Here is a 27952-nt window from a genome sequence, read left to right as displayed (position 1 = left end):
CAAGGGGGAGGGCAAGAGGTAATAGAAAATTTTGCACAAGTCTGCTATGGGAGGAGACCTCCGTGCTGCTTTGGAGAGCTACAGAGGCTAAGTTGGAGGAGGTGAGTCTCCAGAAGAGCACGGAGGCAGGACATGTTGTCAACAAGCCAGTTGAGAATATTCAGCTACGCTGTTTCCCATGGGTGTCCATGTGACCAGTCTGGGTGGTAGAAGAAGGGAATGGCACGTGCCAGCTCCTTTGTTCTTGGAAAAGATCCCTGCTCCTCCTGCATATGCTCTGAAATTAGTAAATCAATCTCTTTCCCATATACTGCAGGCATTTTTCAAACTGCTACTTCCAGGCTATATCTCAGAGGGACTGTAAGTTATGCTTTCTCTTTAAAGGTGGGGACTCAGTTTCCTCTCATCCTTTAGCTCTCCCAGAGCCAATCATCTAATTTTTAAAGTTCCAGGTGTTAAGCCCTGCTGACTGTAAAATTTAATGATGTTAAGCCCCTCTGGTTCTCAAAGTCAAATATTATGGGTATTTGTCTTCCCTGAGTGGGTTCTCCTTGCCTCCAGTGCCTGGTATGGGGTCTATTCCTCTCCTTTCTCTGTGCTTACAGAGTCCCTCCCTCCTGGGGACAGTACTATGGGTGGGCTTATTTCCCAACTGAGTCTCTGTCCTTCCTGTCATTTTTGATGTGGTCTCTTCTTTATGTTCAGTTGTAGAGAGTCTGTTCTTCCAGTCTTCAGGTCATTTTTCGGTTGTTTACACTAATGTTGGTATTATGTAGATTTATCCATGGAATAAGGTGAGTTTAGGATCCTCCTACTCCACCATCTTCCCTAGAAGTCCCCAAGATAGTTTTAAAACTATGTAGCAACAACAACAACAACAAAATGTTTACATAAAAATCAGCTCTAAACTATCACTATTTTTATGTTTTCTATTTTTATATGTAAAATATTGTATATGTTCTGTATAGTTCAGGCATTGAATATAGACATTTTTGTATCATATTCTATCTCTAAAAATATTATTTTCTTTAATCATCTGTCAACAGGAATTTAGGGTGTTTCCCTGCATTGGTTATTGTGACTATGCTGCAATGAACATGTGCAGATATCTCTTCAAGGTAATGATTTTGTTTTCTTGGATATATAACGAGAAGTGGGATTGCTGGATCATATGGTAGTTCCATTTTTAATTTCTCAAGCAACCTCCATATTGTTTTCCATTGTGACTGAATTAATTTTACATTTCTACCAATGTTGCACAAGGGTTCCAACATGGGATAATTTGAGCAGCAAAAAAGGGGGATCAGGGCATCTGGATGGCTCAGATGGTTAAGCATCTGCCTTCAGCTCAGGCCATGATCTCGGATCTTAGGATCAAGCCCCACATTAGTGGGGGCTGGGGGGGCGGGGAGGAGGTCCCATCTCAGCAGGGAGTCTGCTTCTCTCTCTGCCTCTCCCTCCTGCTCATTCTCTCTCTCTCTCTCTCTTTCTCTCTCAAATGAATAAATAAAATCATTAAAAACTTTTTAAAAAGGGGATAAAAATACATATATGCAAAAATATGTGAGTTCACAATGAGAACCCCCCAAAAAACTCTTTGGTCATTTTTGGAGGAAGCCAGAGAACCAACTCATTATCATGTGCAGAAAACTGGTAAATAAAAGGAAAGAATAAAGCATATATCTTGCCTTTCCTTTAAAATTTTGCCTCAAAAAAAAAACAAAAAAAAAAAAAAAAAACAAAAAAAAAAACAAAAAAAAAACAAAACAAAAAAAAAACAAAAAAAAAAAAAAAAAAATTTTGCCTCAAGGTAGCCAAATAGTTAATGAGGAATGGTCTCCTTTATTGGAGAATTTCAGCTAATGAATGTAGAGGAAATAATAGAATTAGACTATCACTTGCAGCCTATAATAAAACAATGCTTCTAGCCAATTATCAGCAATAGTTGCTAAAATCAGTGACTGAAGGCCTAACAGAGAACTGAGAATTGGGCAATGTGGCTGACAAAATCTGACCTCACTGATCAATCTTAACACCACAAAAGAAATTCAGCCAGATGTTGTGATGCAATAGGAAATAAACAGTATCACATGCAAAGGATTCTTACCTGAATGGAATCAAGCCTCTGGACCAAACAACCAGTAGAGAGGAAATAAAAGTGAGAAGGGAACACATTAAATGATCCAACATGTATGCCATCAGCAAAATATGGGATGTGGGGAATTCTATACAATAAATAATCTAATTTCTTTAATAAGCTAATGTAAGAAAAAGGAGGGAAAATTATATATTAAAAGAGCCATGAGTGATGGAGAAACAAATATAATCTTGTTTAGATTGATTCAAACAAGCCAGTTAAAAATATTTTTTTCTAGACAATTGGAAAATGTGAACACTGAATGGATTGTTTAATTATATTAAGAAATTACTGTAAATTTTCTTTTTTAGTTAGGACAACAATTTTGTAGCTATGTTGCATAAAGTGCCCTTATCTTTTATGAATATAACACTAAAACGGCAGCCCGGGTGGCTCCGCGGTTTAGTGCTGCCTTCAGCCCAGGGCATGATCTTGGAGACCGAAGATCGAGTCCCACGTCGGGCTTCCTGCATGGAGCCTGCTTCTCCCTCTGCCTGTGGTCTGCCTCTCTCTCTCTGCATCTCTCATGAATAAATAAATAAAATTTTAAAAAATATAACACTAAAACATACTACATATAAAACTGTGTAATGTTGGGCAGCCCGGGTGGCTCAGGGGTTTAGTGCTGCCTTCAGCCCAGGGCATGATCCTGGAGACCCGGGATTGGGTACCACGTCAGGCTCCCTGTGTGGGGCCTGCTTCTCCCTCTGCCTGTGTCTCTGCCCCTCTCTCTCTCTTTGTGTGTGTGTCTCTCATGAATGAATGAATAGAATCTTTAAAAAAAATTGTGTAATGTCCAGGATTTGTTTTTAACAATTTAGTATGGAATGGAAGGAAGAAGGAGGAATGTAAAAGAAATAAGATAGATCATGTGTTGATAGTTACTGAAATTTTATATACATATAAAATTTTTCATAACAGAAAGTTTAAAATATAAATACAAAAATATCCATATAATATTGATATAATCCGAATGTTTTACTAAAATATTTTAGGAATGGAGTAAAGGAGAAAAGTAAATGCGTTGTTAAATGCCAACTTTTGGGGTGCCTGGCTCACTCAGTCAGTAGAGCATATGACTCTTGATCTCAGGATTGTGAGTTCAAGCTGCCCCATTTTGGGTATAGAGATTTCTTAAAAATAAACAAAAGAATGTAAATGCTAACTCTTTATCTTTCAGACTAGGATGCCAACATAAAACATCTAAAATTGATAAATCAAGAACGTCCAGAAAAATAATAATTTTTTAAAAGATTTTATTTATTTATTCATAGAGATGCAGAGAGAGAGAGAGAGAGAGGCAGAGACACAGGCAGAGGGAGAAGCAGGCTCCACGCAGGGAGCCTGACGTGGGACTCCATCCAGGGTCTCCAGATCACGCCCTGGGCTGCAGGCGGCGCTAAACCGCTGCGCCACCGGGGCTGCCCAAAAATAATATTTTTTTAAAGATTTTATTTACTTATTTGAGACAGAGAGAAAAACACAAGTCGAGGTGAGAGAGAAGGGGAAGAAAGAGAGGGAGAAGCAGACTCTCTGCTGAGCTGGGAGCCTGATGTGGGGCTCAATCCCTGGACCTTGAGATCATGACCTGAGCCAAAGACAGACCCTTAACCGACTGAGCCACCCAGGCACCCTGAGAAGCAATTATTTTTGAAATATGGAGAAAACAGCTAAAATTGATTACTTAATGGAGAGCAAAATTCAAAAAGTAGGAAGAAGGAAGACAGAGATGACTGCTGTTTTAATTATTAGACTTGGGATAGCATTTTAATTTTTTAAAATTGTAAACACACGCAAACTTGATAAAAATAGAAATTATTTTCTAAAAGATATATAAAATATCTTTTCCTTTTAAAATTTTGATCATAAAAAAATAAAATAAAAAAATAAAAATTTGATCAGAAGAAGCCCATTAATGTGTATTATTAACTATATCCTAACCTGGCTCTCATTTTTATGCTCTGTATCCTACTCACTTGTTCCCTGTACCTAATCTACTGCCAGATCATGTAAGGATCCAGAATATGATTTGAACTCATCTACTTTTCTAACTTCTCTGCCCATCACCTTATGTGTGGCATCACTGTTTCACAGCTGGACACTGCCATAGTCTACTACCAGATTTCCTGTTTTTACTCTTGCTCCCCTCTGATCCAGTCCATGCATACTAGTCAGATTGATGTTTTCTTACTTATTTTTTTTTCATTTGATTGTAGTTGACATGCAATGTTGTATTAGTTTCAGGTATGCATTATCAGATTGATGTCTTCAAGTTGCAAACCTGAACATGTCACACCCCTGCTGAGATCCCTTCAATAGCTTCATACTATCCTCTGAATAAATCCAAGATTTTTAACATGGCCTCTGAGCCCTGCACTCTCAGACTGCTGCTTATGTCTCCAGCAGCATCTTTACAGCACTTTCTCCTTCATTCACCTGAATTTCCACATGCTGTTTCTCAGATCTTAAACACATCCCCATCACTCTTTCCTTGGTCATCTCTAATGGTTTAAGATTCAACTTAAATATCACTACTTTTCTTTCTCTTACCACCATATTAATGTTCTCCACAGCACTTGCCACTTGCAATTGCATATATACTTACTTGCTTTGACTTTGTTTCCTCCACCAGCTCTAAGCTGCATGAGAGCAAGGATTTTGTTTTGCTCATTGTTGTATCTCTAGTACCTAGAACATTCCCTGTCATAGAGTGGGTCCTTAATATTTATTGAATCAGTGAATAAATGGAATGTACAGTAGACCAGATTTTCTCAAGCTTTAATGTGCATACAATCACTGAGGGGAGATCCTTTTTTAAAGGCACATTCTGATTCAGTAGCTCTGGGGTGGGGACTGAAATTCTAACAGACTTCCTGTGAGACAAAAGCTGCCAGGGCCTTAATTACACTTTGACTAGAAAGGCTAAAGCAGGTACAAAGATGAGTGATAGTAATGTTTGTCCTGTAGGAAGGAGTTTATGATCTGGTAATGGACTTGCCTCATAAACACAATCTAAATCATCACCTATCACCTTCACTTTCATTGATGTATAAAGCATAAAAGGCTTAATTAAGGCTGTTTGAGATTGGGATGGATGTTGACTTTACCAAACATTATACAAGACCCTCTAAGGCCATATCTGACTGTGACCAAATCATTTAAAGTGTTATAATAAGTTGCAAAATTTAAAGGAAGCAATTGGCAATTCAGTATATGAGAACAGAGATCCTTTTTAACAAGGGAATAAATATCGTGGAACAGAGGGATGAGAATTTGAATTTCAGTTTGCCCCTGAGTAGGTGTGTAATTTTAGCAGCTAAATTCTCTGAATTTTCGTATCAGCTGATGATGATGAAAACTTAGAGGCATGATAAGTGAGGTATCACATATCAATTAAATACTGTGCCTGGCATAAGGTAGCCCTTAAAAAAAAAATCAAGTCCTTCTGTTACTTTCTTAGGTAGAACATTTTCCTTATAACATCAATTTCCCAGAGGACAAGTGAGTATCATTTTTTGAATGAGACCTTTAACATCTCACAGGGGGAAAAAAAACAAATAATACTAGGAAAATAAAATAAATTTTGGTTTAAATGAACACTAGGCTGTAAATCAGAAAAACTAAGCTTTGGTTCAAGATTTCAAAATGAACTAGAGGTATAATGTTGAACAAGTTATTTAATATCTCTGGGCCTCTGTATCCTTTCTAAATCATTGTACATAGTTAAATACATTAATTATCTTATAGGAAACCATCATTCTTCCAAATCATTTGATTTTTATTTTTTTTTCCTTTTGGGATAGCAGTAAATTTTACAGAAATATTAAAATTGGATAATTTTATCATTGGATAATTAGAAAAAGGATTGGAAAAAAAAGTTTTTTTTCTTTCTGAAATTTTTACTAAACACCCTCCAGCCATATTACTAAGCTTTAAATAAGTATATGGACTCAGTGAACTTATTTTTTTTACTTGGAGAACTTCTATCTTTTTAAAATTACATAAATATACATGCTTTCACTAGCAGTTGGAATTGGAATTTGTTTTACTTGCTATATATGAAATTAAATTGTCATAGCTTGGAATATTAATTTAAATATAACTTGGAAATATAAGAAAAAAGAACAATGTGGAGAAAATAAAAAGTAACAAATTAAATCTATTCTTTCAAAGATAATTGCAATGTTTTTATGCAATAACAGAAAAAATTAGCAAAAAAAATTTAACTACATAGATACGTGTCACTACTTAAATGTTGACAAATGAATTTGGGGATTGAAAATTATTTTTTTGCTACCTTTAGTCTTCCACCTCCCACTTCATTATTAAGAGCTTCTCATTTCTCTTTTTTTTTTAGTGTTCTTTTTATCCACTCTACCCTCATACTTTAAACTACTACTAAATGTTCATGGAATTAAGCCTTTGGGGTCATTTGGCTTTAGCTTCCTCATTAGATTCCTCAGTGTCCTCAGCTTCACTCTCTGCATATAAACACATTTGTTATTCTTAATCACTTCCTTTTATCAATCCCTGACTGGAGCATACTGATTAATCTTTGAAAAACCACACTTGTATTTTATAAAAATGGAAAATTCAAACTTCTGCTGTGTGTGACACATCATTAACTGCACAAAGACACTCTGTATCTGCTATGTTAGTATTTACTGATGGGTTAATGTAATTATGACCCATCTGCTTCTGTTGTCTAATGAGGCACTTTCTATCTACAGGGATAGAAATTTATGACAGTCTCTTTGAACTGCCTGATGTCAGAGCTGGGAAAGGTGTGAAGTATATATAAGAGCTGGGTTACTCATTGGCAAGTGGGGGACAAATACTCCAGTGGATGCAAGCTTGGGATTGTTCATGAAGCTTTCTTACCATTAGAGGCATTCTCTGATATACTGACACTGAAACATTAAAAGGTAAAGAGTTTTTTGTTTATGGGAAAATTTTATTTGTTTAAGGAGGAGCAGATTTGGGATTAAATATATTGCTTGTTTCAAAGAAAAAGCTTAAGGGGTAATGTGCTATAATATCAACTTTCCAGATTGTTCAGGGATGGAAATTCAGAAGGGGAAAGTTTTGAAAATATTCAAAAATTGTTTGAACAGTATCAAGGGACTATATCAGTATAATCTTTGGAGATTATGTTTAAAATGAGATTTTTTTACAGTAAGTTTTAGTCTCAAATTCCATCAATCAGAGCTATAAAAAATTTCTTGATTTCAATGCTGCATTATTCTTTTCCAGTAAATTTGAGAAACAATGTGTCTCCTGAAGCTGCCAGTAGTTCTCATCATACTCTCGGTTGCATTAAACCATCTGAAGGCTACTCCCATTAAAAGGTTAGTATTTTAAAAATCCTGTTTCTTTGTAAAATGTGGGAAAATTAGAATTAAAAACTGCTATATAACTAACAGCCCTTATGCCATTAAGATGTATCTTTCTGACAGAACTTCTGACAGACAGGAATGGATAGTTCCAGTTTTGTCAAGAAATATGTTATTGAAACCTAGAGGGGCAAAACCAGATCAGGAAGCAGGAAAAGCCAAAGGGTAGTAATTCCCACTATATTAACCTGGTTCTCAAATAAACTAGAGAAGCTTGAAACATATATTTTATATTAGGTGGGATTTTACTGCATATTTACATAGATTTTTTTTTCCTCAGAGGGCTCTGACAATGTCCAAAACTTTTCATCTCCTTCTGGAAAGAAATACATAGAAATAATCAGGGGGCAAATTAAAATGTTAAGAACTAGTTAAAAAGCCATTTGCTCTTAGGGGATTCTTTCTATATTAACTCATATTAATGAAATAAAATTATAAAAATTATGTTATTCATCAGATTAATTCTGAGCTACTCTAAATGTAAATTAATACTCTTAAAAATGTTTTCAATAGGTAATATGTGCATCAGGATTTCCTAAGAAGACTTATTTTGGGAGGTGTCATGTCGTTTGAGTGGTAATTTTAAGGAAGTCTAAAAACTCTGTAAGGTGAAATGTTAGCAGTAATTATAACTTTCAGGGGGAAAGAACTGTAATTCTCCCTTTATTTAAAAGATTCTCAAGGCCAATTCATGCATACATCATAAACAATACAATGATAATTTGTGCCTAAATCAGTTGGCTCCTTACAGTTTTGTAGAACTGAAACTACACACTCTTTAAGACCAAGGAATATTAAGATTACTTTTGAAAAGTTTGCTTTGGAAATAATATTAAAACTTTTCTCATAGAATTATTAGCATCTTGTCTATTTTCCTTTGGGTTGTTTTTTGTTGAGGTGGCAATCTGTGGTGATATGTAAAGAGTTCTACAGCACCCACATGTAGTAAATAGTAGGAATCATCAGATTTCCTTTGTCCCTTCAGGTTTACCGAGTTTAGAGGATGTTCTTCTCAGAATTGGCTCTGATTTTCAATTGGATTTTTGGATAAAAATAACTGAAACTGACATGATGTTTCTGGTAAACCAGTAGAACAATAGAATAACAGGAAAATTAGCAGTATTACACAGTATTTCTGTTCATATCTTGATCTTTTCTTTCACTAGATAAGCACCTTTATCCAGTTTGTCATTATGGATATGAGTTTATTATGAACTGAACTTCACTCACAAATAAAATGCTATATAACATTATTTATTACCAAGTTATTTTCATGCTAGCCTCACAATCTCTTAATTTGAATTTTTATTAGGAATACTTCCAAGGCATTCTTCAGATTGCTCTTTAATGAGTTTCCAGAAATCTGGATGTCTGGTCATTTTTTTTTAAAGGGGAAGAATTTATCATCCTGAGCTCTTCATCCATGTAATAGTCTATAAATTTCATAAAATACTAAGAAAGCCTGTGTAGAAAATGACTCAAATCTCATACAACTTTAAAAGACAAAGCTGATGTAGATTTATCAATGTCATTTTTCTTATAAAATTTAATAGTCTCATTTGAGATCTTTTTTAACTTTTGTACATGTATGACATGAGATTAAGAGGAAACAAACTGATTAGATAAGCCATACCAAAAGATATTTTATACTCTTGACTGAGGGAAAAGGATCACACACTTGCTCACCAACTTTTAAACACTCAGTTATAAGTACCTGCCTAGCAGATAATCAGAGGTTAGCCAACAGTATAATTACTTCTACAAATTGAGAACTGGAGCAGGGATAGTTTAAAATGGTTTTGAAAATCTTTGAGGGGTACTTGGGTGTTTCAGGCAGTTAAGCATCCAACTCTTGGTTTCTTCAGCTCAGGTCATGATCTCAGTGTCATGAGATCAAGCCCCTCAATGGGCTCGGTGCTCAGTGCAGAGTCTGCTTAAGATTCTCTCTCCCTCTCCCTCTGCCACTTCTACTCATTTTCTCTCTCTCTTTCTCTCTGTCTAAAACGAATCTTTGAAGACTCTTGAAACTGAGGGGTTTGTAAAGAGAAACAACATAAGAGTGATACTTCAGTCTGTAGTCATCACTGTATAAATTCTTAAAGTTAGGAATTTGCACAGTGTGTAAATGGTCAATAGGTTTGAACTAGTGTCTGTTACGTCTGTTACTAGATACTAGGCAGGCCTAGTCTGCCCAAGTAGTTAAAGAGAAAAAAATGCCTGAAAGTAGGGGTGTGTTGCCTTTTTTTCCTAACCATTTCAGCCATCTTTTTCTATCTTAATGGTAGTTTGGGGTAGAATTCTATACATACTGATGCTATATTTACATGAAAAGTCTTGTTTGGAAAAGCAGCTTCATAATAATGAAACAAATCAACATAAAAGGTCTTATTATTTCTTTAAAGTAGAATGGTGGCTCTTATAGCTAACTCAAATAAGGTAAAATTTTAGTTGGAGTAATTTTAAGTCTGTTACAGACCTTAAGACCAATCATCAAAGTACCATTCAGACATTTAGCACATAGATTAGTTTACACTCTGCTCCAGGCATTTGCCAAACATTTTAGGACACATATCACTTTGAACCTTTCCAGTTTGACCCATTATTTCCTTTATTGCTTTAAATTTATTAGTTTGAAATATTTGATCAAAATACAATTCCTGCTTTTTTCAAGACAATTTTCTTCTCTTTTAGAATTAAACATCTGATGTTATGAATTATGGTTTAATTCTTAAAAAGCATTAAATCATTCATTGGAAATGCACATTGGCCATGCTTACTACACATGCAAATGGAAATAATTAAATAGATAATATGACTAACATTAACATATAGACTAGGTATTTAAGTCCCAAAGTGGGTTTCCTTTGCCTAAATAATAGATTTGTCAGCATACACTTATACTCAACAGATACCTGACATTTCTCCTTTAATAGCCTGATTTAATGATCTCAGGGAGCTTAACAAAAATATCTTATACTGCTTAATTTTCTTTGGAAAGATGTGGGAAATGAATATACATATTTAGTACCACATACTCCAGATTACATATAAATTTTATATTCCAAATCCTTTTTATATATTAGGAACTAGATTCACCAAGATTTAGAAGAATAAAAAGAAAGGGTTTAGAGGACTGTAAGACAAAGATACCCCTTTTTATTATGATTACTATCTGGAATATATTCTGAAATTTCAAAGGATTATATTGAGAAATTTAACATCGACTATAATGGAAGTTTTGTTATATGATTTCCTTGTCAAAAATTGCTTCTGCTGCATGTTCAAGGTGTCAAAAAATTTCAGTCATCTAGATGTTTCCAAAACAAATGCTGAGTTACTTACATGAAAATATTTTCATCAATATGAACTATTTGTTGTCCTATAAATATACACAAACCTGAGTCTAAGTCGCTAACCTTCCATATTTGTTCTATATTGTCAGTCACCAGATGGAAAAGCGGAAATGCAACACTGCCACGTGTGCGACTCAACGCCTGGCAAATTTCTTGGTTCGTACTAGCAATAATCTTGGTGCCATTCTCTCGCCTACCAATGTGGGATCCAATACATATGGCAAGAGAAACACAATTGAGATTTTAAACAGGGGACCATTGAATTACTTACCACTTTAGAGGTCAACGCACCCCTATCATTCTTACTTTCATGTATAAAAATATTCTAGTGATTTCTTGTGTAAGTTAACATTAGCATGAACATAAGTTTTTATGTACTATGTTTGTTAGTAGTACATATAAATTGTTATGGTAAGAATTGTTTTAACTTTAATGCTAATTAAGACCCCATCATAAAAAGTCAATGTCTTTAAAAATGAAATGTTCTTGCTATAGATATTTATTTTGAAAACATATTAAAAAGTCATTATTTTGCCTATATCTTTATGATCTGAGTTTGAGAACAAAAGAGAAAATAGTATTTGGAAACTTGGTAAATTGTAAACAGCGGAGAGTGAAGTTAAGCACATTAAAAGTCAACAATTATAAGGACCCTTGTTAAGCAATTCTTTTTTGCATTGGATTTCTCAAATGTTTAGATAAAATGCTATTTAAAAAATAATTAATTTTTGCTCCTGACTCAGTCAAAATATTTTTTTAAATTATATTCTTTGCTGTATTGTTGGTATTAGAAGTTATTTAAGAATATAAAGGCAATTTGTGTTTATGAGGGTTTCATTGTGTGTTGTCATTTGATGACCTTTTATTAAACATAAATGCCCTTTTTTCTGTTCAAGTGGCTTACAGCAAACCTCGGTCATATTCTGATACAGGATATTGCAAAGGCAACTTGTGTTCCTCTTAATCATGTATGTCTTCAGTTAAAAGACCACAGAGTTATATATTTTATGGTAACTTATTTTGTTTGTTAAACTAATTGGACATTTCTGGCAGAGGTTACATGTGTGTGATACACTTTTCTTGAAGAAAACTGTTGAATTGGACATGAAATGTAATGTTTCCTCTAATTCTCATTCTTACAGGGGTTCTTGTTTTATCCTGACCATGATTTAGTCACCTTTGGAAGTAGCATTAACCCAGAAAAACTGCTATCATGTTGTGTTATGCCATTCCTAAAGACACTAAACTTGTATTTAAAAAAAAATAGAAAAAAATCTCATTTTTAATGGGAATCTAACTTGTTAACTTGACTTATACACTAAAATTTCCCCTTATGAAGTGTGCCTTAGATTACCATATTTTAGTTGTGTGTGTATGAGTGTATAGCAACAGATGATATTTATAATGATTTTATGTCATAAGTTGCACGTTAAAATAAATGAATGTATAAATTCCTATTTGTGATATTCGACTGTCAGCCCTTCTTTCAAAGTAGATTTGAGTTCAACATTTTAAATTGAGTAAGGTGTGATTAAGTTACAATTTCTTAAACTTCCTTATTTAAAATTTTCCTATAATAGTCTGCTTTAAATAAAACTCTATTGCATATCATGTCTATATCAACTTTCCAATCTATCTTTGAAGAGTTAAAAAAATGTAATGAGTGTATATGATATTCAAGGACAATGTATATAGTAGCAGATAAATATCAGGAATATGATGAGAAGAGTTATGTGTAGTTATAGTGACCTAACAACCTTTGGTGCTAAGGAGTAAAATGTAGTCAGGGTGGCTATGTAACTTATTCCAGCTGGAAGATTTTGGAGAAGAAAAGAGGTCACTATATTGATATGAGAGATATTAATAGTAAACACTCTCAAGTTTATTCATTAAATTTATTATCAAAGTAAAACATTTGAACAAATTCCATAGTGTTTTCTTAGCTGGCAGGCAGTAGGGATTTAAATATATAAAAGTTGGGAATGCTTTATTGCATGAGGCTTACCAAATACTTTTCCAGATTTTTTATAATTACTTGTGAAAATAATGAGTAAAATTCAATTGATGTAATTGGAGATATCAACAGTAAGTTTTGATGTTTATGTTTGTCCCAATTTTTCTCATTATGTCTATGATACCTGAATTCACAGGTACTCTTGAATAATCTAGAAGTGGGTTAATCCTCCAAATACTAATATGCATGCCACAAATGATATTTCACTAGACAACTAAAAATACAAATGATTCCTCTATCTTCCATGTTGCGATACAGAGTCAGACATAGAATTTATTTAGTAATGCTACGTTTAAAACTGGAAATTCTCTTGAGCACGTTTAGAGAACATTATGCAATGAGCCTCTCACTTCTCTGAAGCCTGAATATCATTACCTAGCAATATTATGCAGAATACCTTTTGGTCAAGAGTAGAAAAGTCCATGAGTCCAAATCTCCTTTGAGTACAAAACAGGCTTTCTATATAAAGTAGGGGAAATTATTCTTTTTCTACCAATTATTTTCCTTTTCACACACACACTACTCAAAGCTATGGAAAGATTCATTTTCCACTCAATGCATTTGCAGGAGGCATTATTAGTGCTCACCAATATCCTCTTTCTTGAGAATATAAGAGATTGTAGTCTTAGCCCTTTTGCATTCAGGTGAGGCCATGTGGCTGATTCTGGCAAGTGAAATATTAGCAGAAGTGATGTGTGTCATTTTCAGGGTGGTCTACTAGGTGAAAAGCCTATCTTTCTCTTTCTTTCGCTGCAGCACTTCCTGATGAGGAGGCCTCTTATCAGGCTGGAGCCCTGAGTGACTTCATGGTGAACATTCCTACTAATCTGTCTTGGACATGGAGTAGGATCAAGAAATAAGCTTTTGTGACTCTTCTCTACAACCTACCATAATATAATAACCAAAGTCAGACTGTCACCCTAACAAAGCTGCTTCTCTTGTCAACTCCACTGAATTTAATAATAGCATACTATGCTCCCACTATAGTTCAGTCTTGGTATCTTGGAATTATCACCAGCTGCTCAAATTCCACATTCCACATGCTCAAGTCAGTTACCAAGACACATGTACTTGAAAGCGTCTTTGCTATTAGATATGTTTCTTCCTTCTTCTTCTGTTGCAACCAGTGTAACTCCAGTCTATTGTAAGCCAGAACCCTACAGTAACCTACTGTAGTTTCCTAATGCATGTTTCTTACTACATCAGTCTTCTACACAGAATTTTTAAAAGACTTATTCTTAACCTAAAATTCATCAAATTCTTTATCCTAACATTCAAGTCCCACTATAAATTAATCCTAATCTTTTCCAGCTTTATTGGACATCATCTCACTTTATACATTTATTCCCTGCTAAATTCTTTGGTTGTTTTAGTTGTTTCTGTTCTATCATCACGTGTCCTCTTCTTTTCCAGTCTCTATCTTTTCCTTCCATTCCCTCTAAGCTGAACAACTGTCCCTAGTGCAACCTTTTTAAATCTTTTAATGACAAAGTCAAGATCTATCATCATTCCCTTCTTGAATATGACTTCTCCACCCACTGAGCTGTTACCACACCTTGAGGATATCTTTTAGATTCAAAAGAAATATGTAATTTGGGTAATTATATTATTGCTACTTTGTGTTAAAAATACCGCATTGCTATGTTGTTTCTGTATTATTTGTGTGACTGACACATTTTTCTCCCACACTGCTATGTTCCTAAGGGCAGAAACTCAGACTTAATTATTCTCCATTCCACAAATATTCTTTTTATAACTAAGGAGCTTAAGCCTATTTACACATTCTGGAGAAAAGTAAGCTACTTGAGTAGTTTCCATTTTCTGTCCTTGATACTGTACTGGCATAGAGCTGAACAGTTTTTGTCTTCGGAAAATGACTTGACATTTACCACCAACATCTTTTGGTATGGAATGTAATTTACATATGCCAGAACATATTAATTATGGTTTTCTTGCCTTGAGTTACTAAACCTTTAGGAAGTTAATTCCATCACCCAATAAGATAAACATAGTATAACACAATTAAATATTTAAATTCCATAAAATAATAATTGAAATACAATCCTAAATTTCCATATTAAGTGGGATTAAGTAACTTCCAGAGTAAATGGGCTTCCTAGTGGAGTGAGACAGAAGCAAATAGTCATATTTCACAACTCTTTGTAAGAAAAATGCCCTTTCATTTGAAAAATGATGAAATATGCTAGCATCTTTACCTTTCCCATTACTATTCATTTAGGCTATACATTGAATTTATAAACAGATTTCATAAAATTTAAATTTTGGCCTATTGCTTAAACTTTGAAAATTATTTAATTTTTTATTACTTTTGTCAGAACATAGTGTAGATTGGTCATTTCTATTCATTTGTCTCTTTAACCTATGTTATTTGGAAAATATTTATTGTAGCTGAAATGTTTCTACTTTGAAACATTTATTGAGAGTGCATAATGAGATACCAAGGAACACAGTGAGTCATAGTCTTATAGCATTTCCAACAGAAGAAATTAAGACACTAAGCATATTGGAAATCCATCCCTGATGCTCAGACATTCCTTGATAATTTAGTCAATCAGGGAGAAATGGATTAAATATTTGTGCTAAGATTTATCAATTTAGAAGCCAAACAGAAACTAAAACTTTACATATTAACAGCCAAGTTTTTGTGGATGAGTCAACACATAAATTAGTAAAATAGCTATATCATTCATTTGGCCTATAATTAATATACTTAAGGGTATTAACCATCACACTTTATATTGTCGGGGATTAGGGCAACTCTCAATGATTAAAAACTAAATAAAAAAAATAAAAAATAAAAAAAATAAAAACTAAATCATACCATGGCAGTTACTTCTATTACAGCTAATATTTTTCTTCTGGGGATTCAGAGACCTTTTCTGCATAGTGACTGCCATGCTCTAATACCTAAACACTTTCAGTTAGGATTCCATAAGAAGATCCTGTAACAATAAGAATACAAATACATGCTTTACAGATCACAAGGTAGATCACAAGCTTTTTGTGATGGGTGGGATCAGGTATTCTCTTTAGTTAAAGTAATTGAAATAATCTAAAAAGGCAAATCTAGTATTAAAACTCCATAGTACAGTTTTGGGAAAAAGCCAATTTATGCTTTTGGACATCTGCAAAATACTGTTTATGTGATAATTATTTAAATGGGCTTATATACCTAGGAAAGAAAGCTATATAATACAGTATCACGTTTCTATTGCTAAAGAAATCACTGAGTAACAAGTTCCAGTGGAAAAGTCCATGATGTTTCCAAGGTCTCTTGGTCATCTACAAATGGTGAGAAATACACCTATGTTGGGTAAGTAATGGCAGATTTTTTAAAAATTGCTGTCAAATTCTTCACTTTTTCTTAGTTACATAGGAAATATCAGTAGCATCCCTGGTGATTTTGGACTTGATATTTCTTCACAATGATAGTGTAGAAATGCTTATGAAGTGAAAAAATAAACTAGAGTATAGACCAGATATCTGAATTTTGATGTATCATTATTGACATGAAAATGTAGGTCTTTTGTGTAGGTCTCAGAAAAGTTAAGAATACACATTCCTCTTACCACAGGGCATAGGAAGGCCTTGTCTTTCTCAGAGGAGGGAACTACCATTTTGCTTCTGGTCACCATGGAGATGAAGATGGGAGATTTACATTTGTTCCAGAGCAACACTCTTTGGAATGACTAAGGGAGAGCTGATCAATGTATGTCCTCCTGTGTACCTTACAATAGGAAAGCTATCCAGACTAGAGTCATTTAGACTTGGGTGATCATGATTAAGTTACTCTGAACCTCTCTTCATATGTGACGTGAAAAGAATAATAATTAATTCAGAGATTGACTATGAAGATGAAAAGTCATTGATGAAAATAGTTAAGATTTTGACTATAAATCTGTCCTACAATAAATGCTGGTTGTCTCCCTTTCCCTTTGGAGAAGAATTCTCCTCTCTCCCTCTAAAGCATTTCTTTGGATCCCTGGGTGGCTCAGTGGTTTAGCGCCTGCCTTCATGCCCAGGGTGTGATCCTGGAGTCCCGGGATCGAGTCCCACATCAGGGTCCCTGCATGGAGCCTGCTTCTCCCTTTGCCTGTGTCTCTGCCTCTGTGTGTGTGTCTATCATGAATAAATAAATAAAATCTTTAAAAAATAATAAAGCATTTCCCACAAAAGCAAGCTTTCCACAGCAGAATGAATTGGGCTACACTTTGAAAGGGGGAGGTACCTGCCCACTGTAGAGCTAAGGATGGTGCTTGAGGAAGCATATAACATGCTTTTACTCTATTCTATATCTGAATATGCATATCTGTTTATCCATCTCAGCTTGTGCTCAGTACAATTTAATTGGTACCCATTAATTGCTAAGCACTCGTTGTCTTCCAATTTAGAGCTCCATTTATGGCATGCTCAGTATGTACCAGATACTATTTTAAGTTTATTCAGGTGTATTATCTGATTTAATCCTCATAAATCCTATTAAATAAATACTGTTATTTCCAGTTGTAAAGTAGATAACTTCTGGAGATTTTTTGTACCATATGGTGACTATAGTTAAGAATACTGTTTTGTATGTTTGAAAGGTGCTAAGAGAGTAGATCTTAAAAGTTCTTTTTGTTTGTTTTTTAAAGATTTTATTTATTCTTGAGAGACACACACAGAGAGAGAGGCAGAGACACAGGCAGAGGGAGAAGCAGGCTCCATGAAGGGAGCCTAATGTGGGATTTGATCCTGGGACTCCAGGATTATGCCCTGGGCGGAAGGCAGGCGCCAAACTGCTGAGCCACCCAGGGATCCCCTAAAAGTTCTTATCATAGGAAAAAACATTCGTGACCAAGTGTGGGTGATAGCTATCAACTAGACATATTGTGGTTATCATTTTCAGTATATACATATATTCATCATTATAGTGTACATCTGAAATAATATATGTCAATAATGTCCAATAAAAAGTATAATTTTTATCCCTCTTTTGCAAATGAAAAAACTGAGGCTGTTTGACCTTGAGGGTCATTTCACTTTCTTCTGCTTCAGTTTGTACCAAGTATAATACAACTCCCATGGCAGAGCCAAGATATTACCCTAAATATTCACCATTCCTCATGTTTGCTGAGCACCTATTATATTCCAGGCACTCTTCAAAGTGCATGGGATGCATCAATAATCCAGACAGACAGAACCTCTATCTGCATGGAATTTGCATCCTAGTTTGGGGGGTTACAGGTTCAAGAGCTGTGCCCTTAGCCACTATGGTATACTGCTTCCCCCAACCTCAATTTTCCCTAATTTCTTAATTTGTAAAATCTTTCATTTTCCTTTCATAGCTTAATAGACTAAATCACAAAAATTTTGAAGAAACCAAAATTCTGACCAGACGGAATTAGGAGAAAAAAGACTCTATTTTTAAAGTACTGTCTACATACACTTTATATACATATGTACATTTTATGTATATGTTATTGCTGATTTTCACAAAACTCTGTGAGGCTGGTATTTTAAACCATTTACTGATAAGAACTAAGGAGCAAAACAATGAGCTGACATAAAAATTTCATTCTGCAAAAGTAGAGAATAATGATAGGGATTTCCTTACTGTCTTAAAACAATTGCATATTTCAAAATACAGGGATTATATCTTTAAAAGAAAACTTGTCCAAGATCACACAGTTAATATAATCATTCCAATAGTGGAACTCAGGTTTATCAAAGTCCAGACAATTTCTCTACATCATGTTCAAAGAAAAATATTTTTATTCTACTTCCACTATGTCCTGTGGTTTATTTTATGTAGAACCCTGCCAAATTAGCTTGTCTTGGAACTGGATAAACAGGTCAGGCAAAAGAATAATGGGACAAAAATATCTTCTCAAAATATGAACAACTTGTTTGATGTTGAGAATAACAATCTTTACTCAGTATGAGATAGTTTTGCCTTGTTTTTTTTTTTGTTCTTTAATAGTTTCAACTGAAAGTTTGAAAAATTGAATATACTTATTGAATATTTCTCATACTGAAAGATTCCTTGTAACTTATCTTGATTCCCATCCTTCACCAAATTCAACTTGCATTTTCATATTGAGTTTTCTATTGAGACTTTTATTTCTTTGTTCTGTATACAACTAAGAAAATTTTCTCTTGTGGTTTAACAAAAACTCAGCTGAGGGATCCCTGGGTGGCGCAGCGGTTTGGCGCCTGCCTTTGGCCCAGGGCGCGATCCTGGAGACCCGGGATCGAATCCCACATCGGGCTCCCGGTGCATGGAGCCTGCTTCTCCCTCTGCCTGCGTCTCTGCCTCTCTCTCTCTCCTCTCTGTGCATTCTCATAAATAAATAAAAAATCTTAAATAAAAAAAAAAATAAAATAAAAAAAAAAAAAAAAAAAAAAAAAACAAAAACTCAGCTGAGTGAATGGGCCCTCGTTTTGGAATTATTCCATTCAGGTCTTTTCCATGAGAGTTCAGAACTCATTTTTATCTGCATTGCTATAGCACTTCTCTTGTATGTTAACTTCTATGTACTTCACACATTATGCTCCACAACTGTGGTCATATGATTTGCTTATCTTGCAGTATTCTCCCTTCATCCTCTAGGAATCTACCTCCAGGTTCTTCTCAAATACCACATTTTCCAGGGAATCTCTCATGATTCTTTTAGCTCTTCTCTGGATTTACATAGCTCTTATTTGTATTACTCTTCTAATATCAGTTTATTCAAACATTTACTCAATCACTCAATAAATTTTTATTCAGCTCACTTTGGTATTTGATAATACTTTACTAGTCGGAATTTTGATAACATTGTGATCATGTTCATAGTTTCTATCTTGTACTTCGGTTATATATGCACAAGTGTTATTTCTTCATGTAGCCTGTAAACTACCTGGGAGCAAGGAAGTATGAGTCATCTCTGTAATCCCAATAGTATTTAAGCCCATTACTCAAATATAGCAGGCACTCAATATATATTGTTTAAACAAACATACTCTGAAAAATGAACAAATGAATGAGCAAAAATAATATAAATTTATGATATGTGTGATAAATTTGATAGAATATGAAAATTTACACCTTTTGTAAACAGGTGATAATAATTGTAGGGTTTTATTAAAAAGTAGGAATAAAATATGCAAGGTACCTCACCCATCTTGGGTGTTCAATCAGTGAATGATAGCTATTATAGCCATGGTAACTATACACAAAGAAAGGAACAATATGGTATTAAAGTAGGTGCTTTTGTTATTGATAGCAAACAAAAAAGATTTAAAAAGAAAAAAGGGGAGGGAGAGAGAAAAAAGATAAAGGTAGGTAACAAAAGTGGGCTCAAAACAATAAGGAGAAGTGTTCAAGGAGACAAAAGGGAAATAGAATAAAGACAATAATCTACTCAAATCCTAAATAGGATTTGTATCACAAGACACTTTTCCTGCTCCAATAACCAATGATGCAAAGGCACTTGTCCTGCACAGCATGTCTAGAATTACAAAATTTTACAAAGCCATAAAAGATGTAGGTTCTAAAAGTCCACCCTCTTTGCTGTAAAAAACATTCCTTTAGTTAGGTAGAACCAAGGTCATGATCAGTAAGAAGTGGCACACAAATCCTTACAAGGAAATCATAGATATTGTAGAAAAAGCAAATCTGGTTGAGTTTACCTGGGTTGGAAATAGATTAGAAGAATAAGAGCAAATTCTAAAATTTTTAAAGGATGGAATTTAAGTGGCCAGAAATATTACTACATATATAACAAACTATATATTAATAAATTTAATACTTTTAAAACTGAAATCAAGGATAAGCATTATAAAAAAGAAAAGTAATTTTATCAAAAAACTGTAGACTTAAAAAAATATTTTCATCTTCCTTTTAATTATCCTTTAAACATGTAACTGTAACATGTAAGAAAAGTAATTTTATCAAAAAACTGTAGACTTAAAAAAAATCTTTTCATCTTCCTTTTAATTATCCTTTAAACATGTAAACATGGGGCCTATGTAACTGACATGCTGAAATACTTAGTGTGAACTCACCTGAAGGCTAGGATCCTGTGGCCCTACACACATATAGTTGTGATAAAATTGTTTACAATAATTGACTTTATTTTATTAAATATATGCCTCCACTTCCAGAAATATGAGTGATCTGAATAAGCCAACAAGTCTTGCTTGAACAAAACTCCAATCCAAATTAACCCCCATAACTTTCTATGATTTGAAATCTATAATTTTCCTTTTAAGTGTTTTTAGTTCAAAAGTCCTTCAGTAAAAGACAATTCATTCTTGATGGGGAAATCTTTACTATCAACTAATACCCTGGTTGAAGTATGTTAACAGCTACCTAAGAACAAACCCTTGGAGAATGGAATAGGTACCTGAAGACAAGAAAAGAGGTGGGTGGGTGGGGGTAGGACTCCAGCTGCAAGGAAGAGAAAGGAGAAGGGCAGGGGGAAAAGACATAAAAGGTCCTGGTTACCTTATAGTTTCTCAGATCAGGCTTTGGGGCCTACCTTCATTTGTAACCATTTGTTGCACACAGTTAGGCATGATCATTGTTGAAAGCACCAGTTCTACCCTGGTTACAAAGATTTTTTTAAATTTAATTTAATTTAATTTAATTTAATTTAATTTAATTTAATTTAATTAATTTAATTTAACTTAATTCATTCATAAGAGACACATGGAAAGAGAGGCAGAGACACAGGCAGTGCGAGAAGCAGGCTCCATGCAGGGAACCGGATACGGGACTTGATCCTGCGACTCTAGTATCATGCCCTGGCTGAAGGCAGGCGCTAAACCACCAAACCGGGGATCCCTGGGTGGCGCAGCGGTTTGGCGCCTGCCTTTGGCCCAGGGCGCGATCCTGGAGACCCGGGATCGAGTCCCACCTCGGGCTCCCGGTGCATGGAGCCTGCTTCTCCCTCTGCCTATGTCTCTGCCTCTCTCTCTCTCTCTCTGTGACTATCATTAAAAAAACAAAAACAAAACAACAACAACAACAAAAAAAACCACCAAGCCACCCAAGGATCCCCGGTTATAAAGTTCTAAATGTAGCCTGGGTCAGTAGGGTACAGAAGGCCGGCAAGACAAAACAGGGAAAACAAGGGGACTATGGAAACCATTTGTTTCTCTGAAACTTCCTCGGGCTTCCTGAGACAGTATTGGATCCTTAGGAACACTTTTGTTCAGAGTCCTCCACCTACAGAAATGGAACTGGAAAAAGACTCTCAAACAGAGCTACAGTCTTTGAGTATCTTGACATTCAAAGTCAATTTCTGGAGCTTTCCTTGAATTTAAGCTTATAATTAGTATCTGTCTATACCCAGGAGATATTGTTTAAGTGTGCTCAACTTCCATAATAGAAAAGTAAAATCAAAGAATTTGAGGATGTCCTGTTGTCATGGTGAAGAGCAAAAAATCAACAGGATACTGGAAGCTACTATAGTAAGGCTGCTGGTGTAATGGGAAGGATGGGCTTTATTTTTATTTATTTTTATTTTTTAAAAGATTTTATTTATTTATTCATGAGAGACACACAGAGAGAGGCAGAGACACAGGCAGAGGGAGAAGCAGGCTCCATGAAGGGAGCCCGATGTGGGACTCGATCCCAGGACCCCAGGATCATGACCTGAGCCAAAGGCAGACGCTCACCCACTGAGCCACCCAGGCGTCCCAAAGGATGGGTTTTAGAATCAGGCTAACTTTTGTTAGGATCTAGCTCTTTTTCAAAACTTTATAAACATTTCTTAATTTCTTTTGGCCTTAATTTCCTCATTTACATATGCAAAATATAATATCTATTCTGCAGAGATAAAAGGATAGAGATAATGCATGAAAAGCATTTATTATGCAATTATACTTGGCTATACTACATTTAGCAACTTTTATTTTTTTAAGACTATATTTATTTGAAAGAGTGAGCATGAGTGAGGGGAGGGGTAGGGAGGGAGAGGGGGGAGGGGGAGAATCTCAAGCAGACTCCCTACTGAGCATGGAGCCAGGCATGAGGCTTGATACTAGTACCCTGAGATAATGACCTGAGTCAAGGTTAGAGGATTAACTGACTGAACCACCTAGGTGCTCCTGTAATTATTATTAACTCAGTTCTAGGGTGCAGCTTTGACCAGAGCATGAGGTATTAAGAATTTAAACAACCTCTCTACTTTCACATTTGGCTGCACCTTGATTCTGAATAACTTTATATAACAATCTAATGAAAGCTTAAATGTGTCTATTTTGAGACATAATGTGCTGAGGCTCTTCACTATCCTAAGTCTCACATATCTCTAGTATGTGCTGCTCTTTTGGTATATTTGAGTTTAGGAACTGAATCACCTACAATGGATACTGTGTTGCTTTACCACCAAAAATGAGCTTGGTCACTGTGACCAGTAATCTGAAGTAAATTTTTTTCCATCTATAATACAGGAAAGCATCAGGATATAATGTTTACATATCTTAAAAATAGCTCAACCATACAATTACATTTTACTACAAGTTTTTTTTGTTTTTGTTTTTTTGTTTTGTTTTGTTTTCATGAGAGACACAGAGAGAGAGAGAGAGAGAGAGGGAGAGGAAGAGAAAGAGGGAGAGACACAGGCAGAGGGAGAAGCAGGCTCCATGCAGAGAGCCCAATGTGGGACTCAATCCCAGGCCTCCAGAATCATGCCCTGGGCCAAAGGCAGGCATTAAACCACTGAGCCACCCAGGGATCCCCTTTACTATAAGTTTATATTGGGAACTTTGCTTAAGTATTAACTATCACCTATACACCTTTCTTTTCAGCCTGTTCTAGGAATGCATATTTACAACTTAATTAGCCACTTTTGGGGCACCTGGGTGACTCAGCCAGTTAAACATCTGACTCTTGATTTCAGCTCCGGTCATGATCTCAGGGTCATGAGATTGAGCTCTAGATCAGGTTCCATGCTCAGCAGGGAGTCTACTTGAGAATTCTCTCTCCCTCTGCTCCTCTCCACCCTGCTCCTGTTCTTTCTCTCTCTCAAATAAATAAATAAATAAATAAATAAATAAATAAATAAATATTTTAAAATAATTTAATCTATATAAATATACTCAAGTGTATCCACGAGTTCCAGATGCAAATGAGATTATTAATAAGTTAAGATCCATTTGTACAGGGTTAGCAAATGATCAGTGTCCCAAATGGGAAACAGAAATGTGGAATAGTCTATTTTCTGCCCTTTCCTTCTGTATATAAGCAATTTATTCTCTCAGGTAAAGGCAAAAGATGATATAGCAAAATCAAAAACATATTCACTGCTCAAATGTATATTTCTGACATTGTAGTTCATATCAACTTTAGATATTAAAATATTAAGTAGTACTACCAATTAGCCCCATTTACCATGGATTTTAACACCAAATTTCACAGCATAGAGAATAGGAGTGCATAAACCGCAAATGATATAAGTGTCACTAGCAGATGAAGAAAAAAAAATCACATCCAAATAAAAGAAGATGAATAGGAAAAGAAACCAGGATGCCTTCAAAATGAGGTGCCTCTAGTGGGTTTTTCATAGTCCTAGCTCAGTGGCTGTTTTTCCATTTGAGAATGCAAATAAAATTACACAATTTCACTGGATCACCATATTATATTTTCCTAAAGTAAATTAAATCACAGATTATTACCACCAGAAAGATTTCTGATTTGTAATACAAAAATCTTAGTGAACCAAACCAATGTCAAACCCAATCTACATTCTCTCGTGCTTTTCCTGCATTAGCAACACAATACAGTTTACAGCATATATTTAGATGACATTTGAAACACCCAGGCTCCTGCTGCCACATATGAATTAATTCTAAATTTTTTAAAAGATTTTATTTATTTATTTATTTATTTATTTATTTATTTATTTATTTATTTATTTAATTTATGAGATACACACACACACACACACACACACACACACAGGCAGAGGGAGAAGCAGCAAAGCCTGATGCAGGACTCTATCCCAGGACCGCAGGATCATACCCTGAGCTGAAGGCAGCAGCTCAACCGCTGAGCCACCCAGGCATCCCTAATTCTAACTTTCGAGCCCAGGGAGCCCAAATACCTCTGTTTTTTCGGGACTACCAAGGGACCATGAGGGATTAAGGATCTTGTCAGGATTTCTAGAATTGACTCAAATTGGAGATTTCTAAATCTTTTTGCTGGATCCTAAAAAGATTAGACATCCACAGGCATGTAATGAAAAATGATAAATGACGTAAAATACCTATGAGAAAACCTGACAAAAGCTTCAATAATTGGTAATTCCTGCTGTCTCATTGCTAGCCAAAATAATTAAAAAGTCGACGAGCTTGAACTTCATCTTATCCTTGTTCTCCCTCTAACTAGCTATATTAAGTAATTCTTTTTTTTTTCTTTAAGTAATCTCTACACCCAACATGTGGCTCAAACTCATGATCCTGAAATCAAGAGTCCCATGCTCTTCTGACTAAGCTATGCCAGGCATCCCTGTGTTAAGTAACTCTTAAGACATTTTCTACTTTCTGTCCTCATTTCAATAGGACATGTAATCTTATTTATATCTTGTCTTTTGAGAAATAAATGGCTATTTTGAAGATTTAAAATACTATATAAATTATTGAAATTAACATCATTATTATGAAAAATAAATTCAATAATAATAATAATAATAAATTCTACTTAAAAATCTCTCTTTATAAAGTAGCTCAAATTTGATTCACTTGCTTTGACTGTCCTAACCCACCTCTATCCTGACATAGATGACATGCTTTTAAATCTAAATCTATTACCATGATTCATAAAGAAGTCTTCAGACTAAATGGTAAAACATTATATATGTGTAGAAAATACTTAGGTAGAACAATCAGCCACAGTATATTGAAGTAAAGGGAGGATTGAAGGAAGGCAAATATATAATCCTAAGAAATCCTGTGGATTTCTAAGAAGTCCCATGTTTATTGTAAAGGATAAGTTGTTGAAAAAAGACTTTAAAGTTGAAATAATTCACCTTTGTGTTCCTGAACAGTATTTACATACAGAAATAGATCACAGTACAGACCCTTTGAACAAGTGGGATTTTTGATATCAGAGAAAAAGCCTTACTCTTTTCCCTACACTTCCTATAAAATTTACTTTATGGGGCCAGTTCTTTTCCTGATATTAAATGGAATCACAGACAGGTTGCTCTACTTTCTGTTGAATTTCAAAAGAAAAAAAAAAAAGCCCTTTGGTTAAATTAGTCCTGCAAAAAGGTATTTGAACTTCATTTAAATTGCAGCTTTTTTCCTCCCACTACAACATATCCAAGCTCTATGGTTGGGAAAAAGATCCTGGTTTCTCTATGTTCTGGGTCAGCTTCTCCTGGCCTCTTTCCTCAGCCCCACTTCAGGCCTCCCTTCACAGTTGGAGAAGTATGTTTCTGTGTCCTCCAGAGTTGAAACTTATATGAGGGATGTTAACAGGGCAGGAAATGTCATCCTTGCTTTCTATGGCCTTGAAAGTTATTTAAAACAGACTCTCTTGGCCCTTCTATGGGTCTTTGGATATGCTCCCCCTTCATTCATGATCACTAACCTGCAGTGTCCTCGGCAGGGTACATGCACTTCCTCTGACAGTCACACACAAGTTCTTCAAAATTTTGCATGCATCACCCACTTTGAGCCTCTCTGCTGAGGTCTCATCACTGCTCCATATAATCCAATCAGTCCAGGTGGAAGACTGACCCAAACTAGTGATGGTTGACCCACCACTGACTGGATATTGCTCCTTTTCAAATGTAGTTCTTGCTTCCTTCCACCTCCTGGCAGGAGGTTTCACTCACAGCTTTGCTTTCTAGACTTTTTAGCATGAGTCAGACACCAGTCCCTGTGTCCACCAAACTGCAGAGGACAAATATAAAGCCCTCTGAGCAAACCTGCACAAGCAGTGGGGGAGGGGTAAAGGGAGCCCATGCAGGGCTTATCTGATGATTGCAAGATCATGACTTTAGCTGAAACCAAGCGTTGAATACTTAACCAACTGAGCCACCAAGGTGCTCCTCTTATTTTTGAACTTTGAAAGAAAACAGCAATAAATGGTGTGTGTGTGTGTGTGTATGCATATATAGTATTTCAGGGGAGAAAGAGAGGAACATGGGGCTTGATCAGAATGAGAAAGATGGGTTTGGAGGAATTAAATAAACAAGGAGCAGTCTAAAAGACCATGGGCAAAGCAAGAGAAAAGAAATACTATCTGGAATCACTTTAACTCATTTCAAATGGTCTAAACCACTCGTAACTACGTATTTGAAAAAAATCAAAGTATATATCCATGTGTGTGTGTGTGTGTGAACAAGCAATATTATTACAATTACGTAGTCCAGCATTACACAGAATTTTTGTCAGTACCAGGAAATTATAGACAAAGTAATTAGAAAACCCAAGGAGTCATATTTCTGAGTAATACATTTTCATTGCATTTTTAAAAGCAAAAATAACTGAATTGAAACTCACAACAAACCAAATAAATGAACTCCCTTTACCTTATCATTCACCATCCTCTTCATTCACTGCTGCTTCTATACTGTAAGATCATCAGATTTTTTTTAAATTACACACTGAGTAACCAATATGTATAAATCTCTGCACATGTGTAATGTAAGTGGAGCTTCTTGTCCTGCAGAGAGTCAGTTATAAATAAAGGAATCTTTGTTTATATAAGTTTTAATCCTTTGATAAAGTTTCTTTGGCTTTGAAGGTTATGTAAAACAGGTTATAGAAAAGATTAGTCACTTGGAACCAGGGACTCCTCCCTTGCTGTTTTTTCTTAACTGTTAACCCTTACATGTCTGTGGCTCTGACTATAACATCGTGTTAAAAGAGTAAAGAAAAAATCAGTTAGTGAGGAAGTAGTAAATTAAGAAGTATTTAACTTGCAAAGCCTTCAGTATTTTTCTTTTGTGCCTTAACAAGTCTTTCATAAGTCAAGGAATTACTTACTGGTTTCTCATTTATTAAACAAAAGGCTAATATGGTTAACATTAGTTTAATTTTCTGAGTGACTGGATAA

At 35.1% G+C, this 27952-nt stretch overlaps 2 protein-coding genes across 9 annotated transcripts in view; one reads left to right on the top strand and one right to left on the bottom strand.

Annotated features, from left to right (window-relative positions):
• The window catches only part of SLCO1A2 (solute carrier organic anion transporter family member 1A2), a 124605-nt gene extending 96971 nt beyond the window's left edge, over positions 1-27634 (bottom strand). For 6 of the 8 annotated variants that reach the window (XM_072798771.1, XM_072798766.1, XM_072798772.1 and 3 more), the window contains exon 1: positions 27426-27634. The gene's annotated coding sequence lies outside the window, so the exon portion shown is untranslated. Of the gene's footprint in view, positions 1-26479; positions 26774-27425 lie in introns of those variants that run through there. The other 2 variants (XM_072798768.1, XM_072798769.1) reach the window with 1 other exon arrangement.
• On the top strand, positions 1044-12340 carry IAPP (islet amyloid polypeptide). The gene is made up of 4 exons (XM_072797560.1): positions 1044-1118; positions 6868-7062; positions 7391-7485; positions 10973-12340. Exons 3-4 carry the CDS (start codon positions 7406-7408, stop codon positions 11160-11162), a joined length of 270 nt encoding a protein of 89 aa, XP_072653661.1. The 5' UTR covers positions 1044-1118; positions 6868-7062; positions 7391-7405; the 3' UTR covers positions 11163-12340.
• Positions 27635-27952: the final 318 nt, after the last annotated feature.

Source organism: Canis lupus, chromosome 25, assembly GCF_048164855.1.
Source record: "Canis lupus baileyi chromosome 25, mCanLup2.hap1, whole genome shotgun sequence".
Taxonomy (NCBI): domain Eukaryota; kingdom Metazoa; phylum Chordata; class Mammalia; order Carnivora; family Canidae; genus Canis; species Canis lupus.
The sequence above is the reverse complement of the archived record's forward strand: the minus strand, read 5'-3'. Positions and strand labels throughout refer to the sequence as shown.